This window comes from Poecilia reticulata, chromosome 5 (assembly GCF_904066995.2).
Source record: "Poecilia reticulata chromosome 5, P_reticulata-male-v2, whole genome shotgun sequence".
Lineage (NCBI taxonomy): Eukaryota > Metazoa > Chordata > Actinopteri > Cyprinodontiformes > Poeciliidae > Poecilia > Poecilia reticulata.
This window is the reverse complement of record NC_088834.1, coordinates 20,040,509-20,054,360: the sequence shown is the minus strand read 5'-3', so window position 1 is coordinate 20,054,360 and position 13,852 is coordinate 20,040,509. Positions and strand designations below refer to the sequence as shown.

Sequence of the window (13,852 nt, the reverse complement as noted above, 5' to 3'; positions counted from 1 at the left end):
TTCTTTTTCTCCTTTAGAGTCTGTTTTACTGAGAGCAACTGAGATTTTCAATGATTTTAAAAGTTATTAAAGACATAGGTATTTCAAAATTGATGAAAAGTTAAGAAAACATCAACAAAAACATCCTGGTCGTGTGTTTTAGTATAGCAGAACAGAAATGCTGCACATCAATGAAAAAACATTATACTTACAGTGAAACATGGGGGTGGCGCATCATGCTCCAGGGTTATTTTTATTAGTTAGTGGATCTGAAGCTTTTGTGAAGTGGGATAAAGTTGTGGACAGTCCCGATTACCAGTCAGTTTTGACTCAAACTTTCACAAGCCTGCTGGAAAACTGAAAATGAAGATAGTTTGAAACAAAATAATGCGTTCAGAAGAGCAAAATCCAGGTTGTGGAGTATCCACGCCAGAGTTCCCAGTAATATCTGACTAAAAATCTGAACATTTACCTGGGAAGGGCAGTCCTCACACTCTGATGGATTTGGAGAAATTTAGATAGAGGTCAAATGTTTCTGAGTGAGGATGTTGCATGAAGATTAAAAGACAGTTAAATCAAAAAAGGTGTTCAACACTGTATCAAAGTGTGTATATGCAAATAGCTTACTGCACCTTTCAGCTTCCAGAGCAAAAAAAATGTTGAATGATTTATCAGGGTCTCATGTTTTTACATCCGCAATAAGTGTTTTAAGAGAGTAGTGCACACTTTTCTGTACCAGTGCTAGCAAATATTCAAATATTCTGACTTTATATAGCAACACTTCTGAGGATCTTAAAATCAAGACACGACATTCAATTGAATTAATCGACAACCAGAAAATTGCTAATAATTAAGGACTGATAGAATTAAATCTACGCCATCAGTATAATGGGAACTATGTCTGTTAACAGCCGGTGGTTTGATTACTTTGGGAATCACATATTGGAAATATGTTGTTTTGAGGAATTTGGTCATGAGTATTACACATTTTTCTGATTATGGGTCAAAACTACTGAGAATTGGTTTAATAATAATCTAAATGTGACACACTAATACCTACATTATTCACAAACTGGCTCTTTTTCATAAAAAAAATTGCATGAAGAGTTTAGTTAGAAATTCCCAAATGATCTGCATTTACATACAAATGATAGCAATGCACATAATGTGGGAGGTGTTTATTGTGAAAGCTCAACAAAGCTTGAGTTGTGTACTGCATCTCAGTCAAAGATTTGTCAGATCCTGAAAACGGTTCATCAAGTAACATCAATGGCAATAATATGCTGGATTTTCTAGCTTACAAAATTCACTTCAGATAACCTAAAAAGGGAGAAAAAGACACTGCAAATATTTGAAATAATAAACGATCTTTGGTCAGGTATGACTTGTATAAACCCTTTTTAAAGTACTGGGTTACTTCATTCGGCTCAGATTTCCAGCTTCTTCTTCATGGACAGCTTGTAGAGGATTTGGTAGCCATCATCCCAGGCGTAGAGCAGCTGCTCCTGAGGATTGTACTTCAGGCTGGCGTGAAAGCCGTAGCGCTTTGGAAAGTAAACCAGAGGCGCTTCCTCGTTAGTCACCAGGTCATTCACGTCAAACACACACTGCACTCGCGAGCGGCCAGGCTGCTTGGTGTTATACACCACATACAGGGTGCCGCAGATGATGAAGGCCGTCTCTGCGTTCTCCCTTGGGCAGTTCGTGTCCCACATCTGCTCGACATCCAGGGACTTGCTGTCCATCTTAGCCATGGAGATGTGCCTCTCGTTCTGCCTTGTGGCGTAGATGGCCCACAGGCCCTCCTCGTCCACAGCCAGGTCCATCACCGTCTCCGGGTTCAAGCCGTACACAGGAACATGATCCTGCACTGGAAAGACCACGCTGTCTGTAATAGACTTATTTTTTGTGTCAAATTTGACCACCTTTATCTCCTCTTCCTGGTTTACGTAATACACGTGGTTGTTGTAGACCACATGTCCGGTTCCCTTCCAGGACGAGGGAATCTTCAGGTCGGTGGACAGAGAAAAGCCCGCCGAGCGAGTGAAGTCCTGAACCGTGGCAAACTCGTTGATGGTGTCCTCGGCTGTCCCATTGAAGATGTAGACCTTCCCAGAAGCTCCGCCCGTGTCTTTGGTCCACATCCCCTTTGGCCCTCCAACCCTCTTCAGGATCTTCATGGCTTTAATGCTGGAGATCATATCACTGCAGTCTGTAAAAGACATGAGGGACAGCCTTTACACAAATAGTTATAATTTTCTAATGCTTTGACATTTTTAAACAGTGTAAAAACTCATTGTAGTTTTTGTGTCCTGCCTTCCTGTAGCTCTTCAATTAACCAGGAACCTTTGTCAGGATCGTCTTTGTGGACTTCTCTTTTACTTTCAACACCATCCACAGGAAGATGAGTATTCAAAAGAGACATCAAGTCAACATTTCATGTAATATCATCCATAGCTTTTTGACCAATAGATCACAAGCTTTGCAGGCGGACACAACCATTTCAGCAGCGCTCTCCACCAGCACTGGAGCACCACAAGGGTGTGTACTAAGCACCTTTCTTTACACATACTGCACAAACAGCTGCATTAGTCCTTTACCAACCACCTTATTCCTCAAATACTCCAGTTTTTGTTTGTTCTTTCTTTAATTCTATTTTGCTCCGGACATCCCTAAAAAGTAGATGTTTAATTCACCCCAATAGTCACATATTTCTATCTACACTCACCATTTTCTAAATATATATTTTGTTAAATTTGTCGGTTTCATGACAATATATCTTCCATAACTGTAGAAATGAGATATTTCTCCAAATTCTCTAATATAATTTGGCTGAATTTTGTGTTAAAGTTTGGATTTTGAAAGGTAATTTCTATTGTCAAAACTTCTACAAAAAAAAAAAAACTGAATAAAAATCTGAAAATCACCGTCCATTGTTTTATGGGACGTGGGAGAAAGTGAGGCGCTGGTTTCTCACTCTCACACCTGCTGGTCAGAAGAACAGGAATCACCATGGCAACCTGGCACCAGGCCTTTTGCCCCAACAGCAGAAGAGCTCAAGGTTACTCTTCAAAATAAGAGCCCTCCAGATTAATAATAAGTTTAAACTAAACATTTAAAAAGTATTAGTTTAGGATTTAAAAAATACAAAATAAAACAACAAATACTCTTCATAATAACAGACTTACTAGTACATGTATTTGTTAGATTAAATAGTTTTTCTCTTTGGCCTCAACCTAGAATAAAGTTCACAAATACTCTTAAAAAAAGCCTCAATATTTAGTCACATTGGTAATGAAGCAAAACCAATGGCAAGTGTAATTTTGGCCTTTTAAATTGAATGACATGATATAAGAACTGCATTTTTATCTGAACTTTGATGGAAAAAAAAACAAGTATTCAGGTTTACCAGTTATTAGGAGTTCGATTCTCTACCAGCACATCTCACCTGTGAGTTTGAAGTATTTGCCCTTCTGCTTCTCCTTAACCAGAGTCACCTGCTGCTCTATCAGCTTGTCGTCCACGTCCACGCACGGCTGAGCCCCGTTCTGCGTCTCCAGGTAGTCCAGTTCCCGTTCGACCCGGTCAACCCGCGTCCCCACTCCGTCCAGAGTCGTCCTCAGGGTTTCTTTCTCTTTGTCAAGACTCTCCAGCTGAGAAACCATCTGCTGCTTCAGCTCCCGCAGCTCGGAGGCATAGCGTGTGGTCTGCTCTTGCCACAGAGAGATTCTGTCCTGTTGTAAACAAAGCTGATTAGAGCAGCCTCAGTCTAACCGCAACTTCTCAAGATGTTTATTTTATACTGCAACTAAAATAGTGTTTGCTTTAAATTACTCAAGCCCACAATTTTCTGTGGCCTTAGAGGCATCCTTTAATCAGGAAGGACCCACACATAGCAAGCACCTACCCTGCCTGACTGTCTTCCAGGAAAATGGTCTGAGATCTTTTTGTCGAAGCTTTTCTGTAAAATATTTTGTGAACGATCGTTTTTGCCAATAACGACAGAATTTGCTGCATGGGAGGACAAATTTTGGCTCGTCCTTCTTTGCAAAATCGTTTTCATTCAGCCACTTTAGAGAATAAGCACAACCTGTTTAGAGTCCGGTCAAAGCATCTGAGTTAGCTTCAAGTCCAGACTTTGACTAGGCCACTCCAAAAACTCCAGATCACTCAGACCTGAGAATGAGCTTAAGGTCACAAACTTTTCTTTAGGATTTTCTGGAAGAGAGCAAAACTCAATCAGTTACAGCAGGCAGTAAAGGTCCATCATGTTTGACTTATCTGAAATTACTGGGTTAGCTATACATCACACACGCACACACACACGCACACACACACACACACACACAACTTTCAAAAAGATCCCTATTAGTTAAGTGAGTTAGCAGAATAAGTTTCCAAAATGCCAAGACAATCAAAATGTTTTCTTTTTGAATAGCAGCTTTCTTATAGTTAAATCATGAACACTGACCTTACCTGAGCCAAGTGATGCCTTTAGTGTTCAGGACGTTGATCTGTTTCTATTTAAGACCTCCTGAGTGAGTCAACAATGTTCTTTTGTAGTAATTTTAATCGGCAGACCACTCCTTGGAGGGTTCACCACTTTCATTCATAAGCCTCAAAATGAGGCTTGCTAGTCTTAAATCTTTAGAAGTGGATGGTTAACTCTTTCCTGACTGATTTATTTCTTCTGTGTTGATGAATTTCTTCAGATCAGAGGACGGCGCTTTGCTTTTAAAGCTCTTCTAGCCGGGCTATATAGGTGAATAGATTGAAGTGATTTCTTAATTCAACAGGTCAGGTACATACTTGAAATTGAACTCTGCTTTCAATAAAAATCTGAGTATTTATCAATATTTTGGGAGACAAAGTGTCTTGGATACTTCTTTTTTTCTTGAATTAAATCATAATTTGACAACTGCTGTTCTGTATTTAATCAGGTATATTTGCTTGATTTTTTTATAATTATTATTTGAAACAAAATCTGCAAAACTTTTTTGTATCGCACTAAATCCTGCACACGTTCGCTGTGATGAACAACTGGAGCTTCATCCTTCTTAATGCATTTATCCAGAATCATGTAATTTATAGAAACGTAATTTTTTTTTTTTGTCATCACATTGTCTGCAGTTAGAGCTGCAGACTCGCACAAAAAGAAGCTCACGGTTCACATCAGTGCAACTGATCTGTATTCCCAACATTTTCCCCAGGATTTGCCCACATCTGCATTCCATTGCATCAGTTCCCGAAAGTTTCCTCTGCGGGGGAAAACTCTGGCACTGGGGACTCGACAGGAAGAGAAAACGTCTTACCTCAATTGCAAGGAGCCTCCGTTCCAAGTAGTCAATAAGAGCTTGGTGCTGAGCAGTAGCAGAGTAAACCAAAGCAAGCAACAGCGCGAATCCTCTCATTTTGTTGCAGCACAGAAACCTTTGAGCTACAGCAAAAACCTGACTGGACGTCAGAGAGTGTGAGGGAACCAGCAGACTCCCAGAGGTGGGCTGGAATGTTTTACTTAGCTGCCTGGGAGGAGCCACTGCCATATGGTGGTGGAGGCACCGGACAATACTCCTCACTCTACGGTCTTATCTTGTTTGGTGATCTTGGAAGAAAAATGACAGCGGAGCATTTTTTTAAATGAACGTTGGCGTTTGGCTTTAGGGGTGCCGGACCCTTCTTCTGTTTTAAACATTCGGTTTTAAAGAGGCTCAAAGCCAGAAGTTATGTAAGAGAACAGAGGAAAAAATGTGAAGTGCTGCTCTCCTCTGTTAAGACAGAGAAACCAAGATGCTGGAAATTCAATTTAGAAGGAAATGCATGTCATATTGTAATGTCTTTAACAAACTGCATTATAATGTCATGTTGTAATGTCTTTAACAAACTATCTGCACTCTTTATTAAAGCACACACAGCACCTTAACATTTTTCTCAGTAAAGATATTTCAAATGAGGCTTTGGACACATAATTAACAGTAACATTGGAACAATACACACTTAGAGAAATTAAAAAAGATAGGTCAATAAATGATGTGGTAAAGTGGATTAACTGTTGAACACAACCACTGAGACTGATTAGCAGAAAAGCCTTAATTGCTCATCAACTTCAAGACGTCTGGAGAAACTAGTCGCATGTAGCTCAGGTGTGACTTTTGGTACGTTTTATCCACACAAACAGTCTTCATATCTCAAAGGTCAGAGTCTGGAGAGTAGCTGGTTCGCTACAGCAGATTAATTTTCCCAAACAGAGCGTCCCCCGCAGCTCAATGCTGCCACTGCTGTGTTCCCATATGGGGATGGTGTGTGAAATGTACAAGCGTTTTGCATTTTATTTTAGACTAATGTGACTAGAGCGTATTTTTTTCCCATGTTTTCTATATTTCCTACATGCTTTGTGGAAAACTTTGAGACTCTTCAGGACTTTGTAACTCTTCCACAAAGGCCAAACCTGAGGATTGTTTAATCCATGACTGTCCTGCCAACAGATCCTCCCACCTGGTCGAGTATCTCTGCAGTTTTTGGGTGTTTCTCTGACTGTTCTCTAACCTTCGGTGCCTTCAAGTAACAGCTGCATTTATACCGAGATAAAGCTACAAATATTTCTACTCAGGTGATTTCCGAAAGGAAGTATTTGATTGGATTTATTGGAAATAACTTAATGACATGAGAGATAAGTGGGATGAATACAAAAGGTCGCACTTTTCACATTTTTATTTTTGCAGTTGTAATGTGACAAAGTTAAAAAACAATCTTAAGGGTTAATACTTTTGGAAGGCACTATTAATTATAATATTTTGTACATAATCGTACAAACTTGCTGAATAGCAAACCTTTTATTCCAATATCCTTCAAGTGTCAGCAAAAATGCTTAAGCTTCTGCTTATGAAAGTGAATGTAAAAATAAGGTTTTAATTAGATATAGCTTATTGCATTTGCCAGATTTTTGACATGCACATTTAACAGCTCGAATCTCTCCAACACAACCAGCAGTTATCTGAACAAGTTTATTTTTTACAACTGTATATAAACAACATGTATAAAATTTGTGCATTAGGCTTGAATAAAATCTAAAATAAGAACAATGCAACGCAAAGTTTAATTCTGTAAAATGACAGTGAACTACTGTAAATCAGAACCTTAGTCTCAAACAAAGAGCTTTAAAACCACTTCAAGATCGTTTGCATGGAACTGCAAGAAGAGAAAAGTCGACCCGGAGGGCAGCTGGTGCGACCCGGAGTTTTTTAAAGCACCAGATTGTTGTGCTGAGAGCCATCTCTCTCTTTCTCTCTCTCCTCCTCTCAGGGATACAGAAAAATTTACTTTATTTGCACAGTCCCACAAATTCCTCAATTTAATTTGACTCTAATCAAACAAACTAAACTCAAACATCCAAAAGTTACTTACATTTAAACGGGGGAAGCTCAAGAGCAGTCACTGTTCTGGCCTGAACGTCATCAAAGAACACCTTGAATCATTAATAACAGATCAAATACGGCAGCTGTGCATAAACATGCCCAGTAAAATGAGAAATGACGGGTAAACCCTTGGAACCATAACAGCAGGACGTCCATCCGGCTACGTAAAGGCTGCGTTTAGATACTGAGGGGCCCTTCGGCTCCTGTAGTGTCCAGGTTCTCTGTCCGTTGCAGGCACAGGACTGAAGCGGGGCAGGCGGTCCTTATTGCTTCGACGTTACGCCGATTCCAATCAGCCTGGTGCTTTGCACAGATCACAGTCTGAGATGAGGAATTGGCATGGAGACGTCCCGGAAGAACCGATGTACAAGTGCATTTTTGGCAGAAATCCTCTTGTTTGGGTCATAGTTCAGCATTTCCTAAAAAAAAAAAAATATATAGAAAGATGAGTCCATTATGTATCAGTATTTCTCTTTACATTGCTTTTTTTAAACAAGTGAAAATGTTCTCACTGCCAGCAGCTCTCTCCCGTCCTCATCGAGAAGAGGCACCACCTTGGCCAAGTCCTGCCGAGCCCACTTGGGGAAGGAGGGCTTGTAGTCGGGCATCGATGTGACTCCGGGCCACACGGTTTCATCTGGCGTTCCCAACGTACGGAAGATTCTGAACAACTGGTCTATCTCCGAGTCACCGGGGAACAACGCCCTCCTGGTGACCTGAGGACCCAGAGAGACCGTGCTGCCGATTAGAGACCACTCCTGCTTTGTTAGACATTTACTGTGGGAATTCTCACGTTACCATTTCTGCAAAGATGCACCCCAGGCTCCAGATGTCAACAGCTGTGGAGTAATATTTGCAGCCCAGGAGAATTTCTGGCGCTCTGTACCAAAGTGTGACGACCTGGAAAATACAGAAAAACACAGTTTCTTCCAGTAAGAGACCAAGACTTGGAGACACACTGAACGGAATACTGGAGATATTTTCCAGATTTCACACAGCTTTTTTTTTTTCTTTCTGAGCAACATTATAAGAAGTCAGAATAGCATTTAGAGCATTTTTGTAGCCTTCTTTTCATAGTCGTTTTTATTTACAAATCAGCCTGTCACAATAAACAATAAATCAATGAATCGCATGATAAATTAAAAGAAGCTCAATAATTTTCATTTGCTCGATTTATCGTTTTTCTCTTCTCTTTCTCTTTTTACCAAAAACTGAATGATAAAAGTCTTCAGTCTGGTGCTTTGGTCTCAACTATTTTTTTAATAAAACATGTCTTTTGCATTCAATTAATGTGAATACTAAAACTTAAACATCCCCTAAGAGAAAGTACCCTCTGCTTACTCTATTTCTGTGATTAACAAAATCCGTCATGTAAATCAGAGCAACTTTGTTGTACTCTGTTCAGTCTTCCTGTCTGAAACTCTTTCACTCTTCTGCAGGCTGAATGAATAGCAAATATGCCTCAACATACCATAGAAAAATTGTTTCTAAACCGCTTCTTAAATCGCCATGGTTACTTTGTCTTTACTTTTGAAAGAGCCGGTATGACATGGAAATAATTTATCTCTAGCGTCAACACTATCGGGGAACTTGAACTAGGAGTAACTTGTGGTTTGTTCAAAAGCTGGATGTGAGGAAAAAAGAATAAAACAAAGACTACCACCACCTTACCTCGTGTGTGTAAGTGCGAACGGGAACGCCGAAGGCTCTGGCGAGGCCGAAGTCCGCCAGCTTGATCTCTCCTTGGGCGTTGATGAGGAGGTTCTGGGGCTTCAGGTCTCGATGCAGAACTCTGTGAGAGTGGCAGAAGGCCAGGCCTTGCAGCAGCTGGAAGAGATAGCTCTAAAACAGAGAGACAACCATGACAGATAAGCACACACTCACACAAAAAACGTTATTCATGCCACCAGGAAAGTACTAAGACAAACATGAAGCTATGATTACCTTAACCAAAGGCAGCGGGATGCCAGTGACTGAGGAGGAGTCCATGAACTTCTTCAGATCTTGATGGAGGAACTCAAAAACGAGGTAAAGTTTGTTCTCGGTGTGGATCACATCTCGCAGCCTAAAAGAGCATAAGAAAAGAGGCTGGTTATAAATCTAAAGAGGCAAACGGCATAATCAGAACATGTGTTCTGCTAAAATGTTATAAACTTACTTGACAATATTTGGATGGCTGAGTTCTTTAAGAAGGGAAATTTCTCGGATGGCTGTGCTGGGAACGCCCTCCGTTTCCCTGGATACAAAGGAAAGAAGAGTTATCGCCGCTTGCTCTCTGCGCTCATTCACAGCACATAGGATAACGATTATAAGACACCTAGTTTAAAAATTACTACAGGAAAACAAACACCTGGGGAACACAGACGCCCAAACATAATATACTGTTGTTTTTTTAAATTCTGAGCATCAGTGCTTGTTTTCCAATAGTGAGCATCAGCTTGCTGATATTGCTGGTTATGTGGCATTTCCTGGTGGACTGTTGCGCTAATTTTGGACAGTAAAACTCAGTGGACCACCATCTGAAAATGTACATGGATTGGCTCCCCAAATCGTAACAGACGGTGGAAAACTCGTACTGGATCTCATGTAGCTTGGATTCTGTGCCAAGTTGCATATTCTACACGCTTGGATTTCCAAACGAAATCAAAACCTGACTTTCATCTAAAAAAAACAAAAGACAAAAAAACCAGTGAGTGAACCAGTGAGTAACAGTCCAATCATTTTTCTGATTAGCCCTGATAAGATGCTTCTGATGTGTGTGGATCACGGTGCTTCTTGACGCACTTATTACAGCCGCAGTGAAAATGATTAATCCCCCCCAATCTTTTGAATAGGCTGTGCTTCACAATCCACTCAAGGTTAGGTAATCCCTTTACCTTGAGCAGGTTTTTCCAGTCACAGTTTTTCCTGATTTACAGCATCAATATAAAGTAAGTTATACGTGTTCATTTCAAGATGAACACGTGAAAAAAAAAAATACTACGTGCTTTGTTATTAATCAACATGTATGAGTTGCACTTTAGTGATATTTTAGTTTAATGAGCGAGAACTGTAAAATTTATGATATAACAAGTTATACTTTTAAGTTTCAGGAAACACGGACGAATGTGTGCGTGTCTTATTACAGCATCATTTTGATGCATTATATTTTGCGTAGGTTTTTGTTTGTTCATTATTAGTTTATGGAGGAGTGTATCTAAAGCTAAGGTAAAGAAACTCCTGAGTTCATTTTTCCTGTAAAGAGTTAGCTGATGACAATCTTCCAAGAGGTATAAACATCCAAACGTTGAATAAAACCTGTTATGTCAAAAACGTAAACATTTGCTTCCCTAACTCATAACCTACTGAATCAACAGTGAGTTACTTACGTGTCCAATCTGATTTTCTTCAGAGCAACAGTTTCTCCTGTCACTTTGTTCTTGGCCTTGTAAACCACTCCGTACGTCCCTTCTCCTATTTTCTCCACCTTTTGAAACGTATCCATATTGAAGGTAAAAACCCGGCAGGACTTTGTTGAGGGGTTAGCAGCCTAGCACGACCGCTCTCTTTGTGTCGGAGCTAACGGCTACAGGGACAGACGTTAGGGCACAACGCGGGGACCGACAGACTGCTACTCCGGCTGCTTCCGTCATTCAAGCCGGGAACGCTTCAACGAGAAGATGGGGTCGAGAAGAGAGTCTTTCGGGTACAAGCACAACTAACGAAAACGAAAGAAACTAACATGTGTACTCTCCGTTGATGGACCAACGTAAATCTAAGTGTTGGCGCGGCGGTTGCTCCTCAGAAGAAGCCACTACCGAACCAACACAACAGCGTTTCCCGCGTTGTGCTGGGTGCGTTCGATTATGTGTCCGGGGCACACCGGATATTTCAGATGAGTAATATTCTCACGGTTATTTTACTACTTTTCCCATAGAGCCCTTTCTTCGAAACGTTACCAATGACGTTATCGATTTCCAGTCTGTTAAATACAAAATAAATTGATTTGAAATGTAGCTTAAATACTTTGTTTTGTTCCAAATAGCTTCTGAGCGGGTAAACGCAGGTATGCACAGCCAACAGACCCCGAAGGTCACATGGTAAAAATTCGGTGACGTTGTACATGACGTAGTTAATGTGGGAGGAGAAAGTCTCTATCACACAAAATTAATAATAATAATAATAATAATAATAATAATAATAATAAGAAGAAGAAGAAGAAGAAGAAGAAGAAGAAGAAGAAGAAGAATATGGTCATAATGATATATAATAATATTAATATTATTATTTATATAATAATAATCATAATCATCATTGTTATATTACTATATTTTTACAAAATAATATAATTATAAAAATATTACTAAAATTATTATTATTAATAATAATAATAATAATAATAATAATAATAATAATAATAATAATAATAATAACTTTATTGTCTAAATATATATTGAGGTGAAGTGAAGCCGATGGTGTGTCAGTAGCTTCAACAAGAGAGAATTCATAGGAAGAGTCAGTAACGCCCTCTACTGGCATTTATCTGGTTGGTATACAAATTTGTTTTGAGTGAGTGTGAGTGAATCATCAGTGGAAAACTAAAGTTTCACATAATGGCTTCCTCTGATCATGTGAGCGTCTGGTGTTCATCCAAGCCAGGGGCTGGATTAAACATTTACAAAGGCTTGGTAAGAAGAAACAAAAACTGAATGGGTGCATCCTGTCGCACAGCACGCTTGAGCTTAAAGACCAACAAAGCAACCTGACAGATACCAAACCAGGGAAAACGTTGACATTAGCATTTTGTTCTCATTCTTTTTATCTCTCCACTGTAGTGAGAAAATTTCACTCTGAAGATACAAACAGCTTTGTTTTCTACCATAAAGCTTAGTTTCAGCTTTAAGAGCTTTATTTAAGGTCAACAAGAAAATTAATCAGCCTAGAAGACTGAAAGTGTGGAGAACGGGGATAACGGCCACTGTGTCTCCTCTGAAAAACATTGATTTAACCTGTGAAACCATGGAATTTAAGACATTCTTTGGCACTCAAAGAATCTGGCTCTCTCTGTTCACACATAGAAAGTATTCACAACAATGCTGCACATGATCAAAGGCCAGAGGCTTAACACAATCAAACGACTGAAAAGGTTGTTTCAGAGTAGCAAACCATAAACTGTTTCAATTTACTCTCAGGTTTTCCTTCTGATTTCACATACTTCAGTGGTGTTGATCCCTAAGAAAACTCTTTAACATAATCACAGTACCTTGAAAAAATATTAGCGCCCCTTAAACCGTTTTTCTATTTAGAATAGTTACAACCAGAAAGTCTTTTTTTAGTGATGCCCCAACAGAAAGTAGTTCAGTAAAGCAAAATAGCAAATAAACGGCATTGATGTCAAAATTCTGCATGAATAAAACATTAAACAGTTTTATGTGCATTTGTATTCGGCCCCCTTCACTCTCATGCCCCAAAATAAAATCCACCATCTCCATTCAAATGTCTGTTAATTAGTAAAAAGTCCGTTAAATTTATTCACAGTATAAATCAGGGTAGCTGCTCAGAACAGAGGGGCAAACCCACAAAGAAAACCTGCTAGAGGCATAAAAAAATACCTAAATAAAAGCATTTTCATGTGTTGAATGGGAACAGAACAAAATCTAAAATCTAGAAATTGATGTTTGCAGGCACTCTTGATCCAGCCTGGCTGAGCTTGAGCTGTTTACAAATAAATATTTCAAAACATTTCAACTTTGTGTATTAATTTTTTGGGTGTTTGCTTGTTGTTACATAAAATCCAACTAGACATCTTGAAAGCTTGTGGCTATAAAATAGCAAAAAGTTTATGGAGTATGAATACTTCTGCAGGATACTGAATATGTAATCTAGATAAATGATGTAAAGGTCTGAATTTCCTCATTCGTTTCCACAGAGCCAGTTTTCTCGTGCCGTTCTCGGTTTTGTGAAATATTTAGAAATCTGGAGTTGCTGTGAGAAATGACGTCCCACCTGGGTGGTAAAACACAGAGAAAACGCTGAATGAATTCTGCAGAGCCTGTGAGCCGGTGGGCCTTAATGGTTCTGCCCAGACAGCTTTATCGACCAGGTTTCAGACAGCAGTCCTACATTTCCTTTCACTTGTTTTCACTGTCAATGAAAAGCCTGGTCTGAACTCCAGTTTCATCAAAACTTTCGCTGAACAAATAAAGTCATCTTGCTTAATTAGACAGCAAATTGTAACTGATGCTCGAACCGCCTTCTGCTTTGGGTTTTTATTTTCACAAAATGTATGAAATATCATTGCTTAGATAATACAAAGCTTGGATAATAAAAAGAAAAGGAGCTAAAGGTTGACTATTTGTGGTATGTTGAGTCAGGTGCTCTTTGGGGTGGGGGATTTATTTCCTCTTGATCGCAGTTGTGAGCACATGAGGGGTCACATGCAGTGCAGCCTGAACAGCCTCAGAGGCATGAGACATCACTGG

At 39.6% G+C, this 13,852-nt stretch overlaps 2 protein-coding genes across 2 annotated transcripts; both read right to left on the bottom strand.

The window, feature by feature from the left end:
* Positions 1-1,142: 1,142 nt before the first annotated feature.
* Positions 1,143-5,590, bottom strand: olfml3b (olfactomedin-like 3b). Its single transcript, XM_008410002.3, has 3 exons — positions 5,292-5,590; positions 3,428-3,713; positions 1,143-2,191 (listed from the first exon to the last, which is right to left on the bottom strand). The coding sequence occupies exons 1-3, from the start codon at positions 5,520-5,522 to the stop codon at positions 1,407-1,409; spliced, it is 1,302 nt and encodes a 433-aa protein (XP_008408224.1). The 5' UTR covers positions 5,523-5,590; the 3' UTR covers positions 1,143-1,406.
* Positions 5,591-6,966: 1,376 nt separating this feature from the next.
* On the bottom strand, positions 6,967-11,429 carry cdk2 (cyclin dependent kinase 2). The gene is made up of 7 exons (XM_008410003.3): positions 10,760-11,429; positions 9,550-9,627; positions 9,336-9,456; positions 9,063-9,233; positions 8,190-8,291; positions 7,904-8,107; positions 6,967-7,810 (listed from the first exon to the last, which is right to left on the bottom strand). Exons 1-7 carry the CDS (start codon positions 10,873-10,875, stop codon positions 7,706-7,708), a joined length of 897 nt encoding a protein of 298 aa, XP_008408225.1. The 5' UTR covers positions 10,876-11,429; the 3' UTR covers positions 6,967-7,705.
* Between the last annotated feature and the right edge of the window lie 2,423 nt (positions 11,430-13,852).

What these genes read in the sequence shown, in the direction of transcription:
- cdk2 (XM_008410003.3), bottom strand. Translation starts at nt 10,875, where the DNA reads ATGGATACGTTTCAAAAGGTGGAGAAAATAGGAGAAGGGACGTACGGA. An exon ending in TCCCGCTGCCTTTGGTTAAG is followed by an intron (nt 9,234 to 9,335) that starts GTAATCATAGCT and finishes TCTCTGTTTTAG; the next exon opens with AGCTATCTCTTCCAGCTGCT. An exon ending in GGTGCATCTTTGCAGAAATG is followed by an intron (nt 8,108 to 8,189) that starts GTAACGTGAGAA and finishes CTGGGTCCTCAG; the next exon opens with GTCACCAGGAGGGCGTTGTT.
- olfml3b (XM_008410002.3), bottom strand. Translation starts at nt 5,522, where the DNA reads ATGGCAGTGGCTCCTCCCAGGCAGCTAAGTAAAACATTCCAGCCCACC. An exon ending in GGAGGCTCCTTGCAATTGAG is followed by an intron (nt 3,714 to 5,291) that starts GTAAGACGTTTT and finishes TGTTTACAACAG; the next exon opens with GACAGAATCTCTCTGTGGCA. An exon ending in CAAATACTTCAAACTCACAG is followed by an intron (nt 2,192 to 3,427) that starts GTGAGATGTGCT and finishes TGTCTTTTACAG; the next exon opens with ACTGCAGTGATATGATCTCC.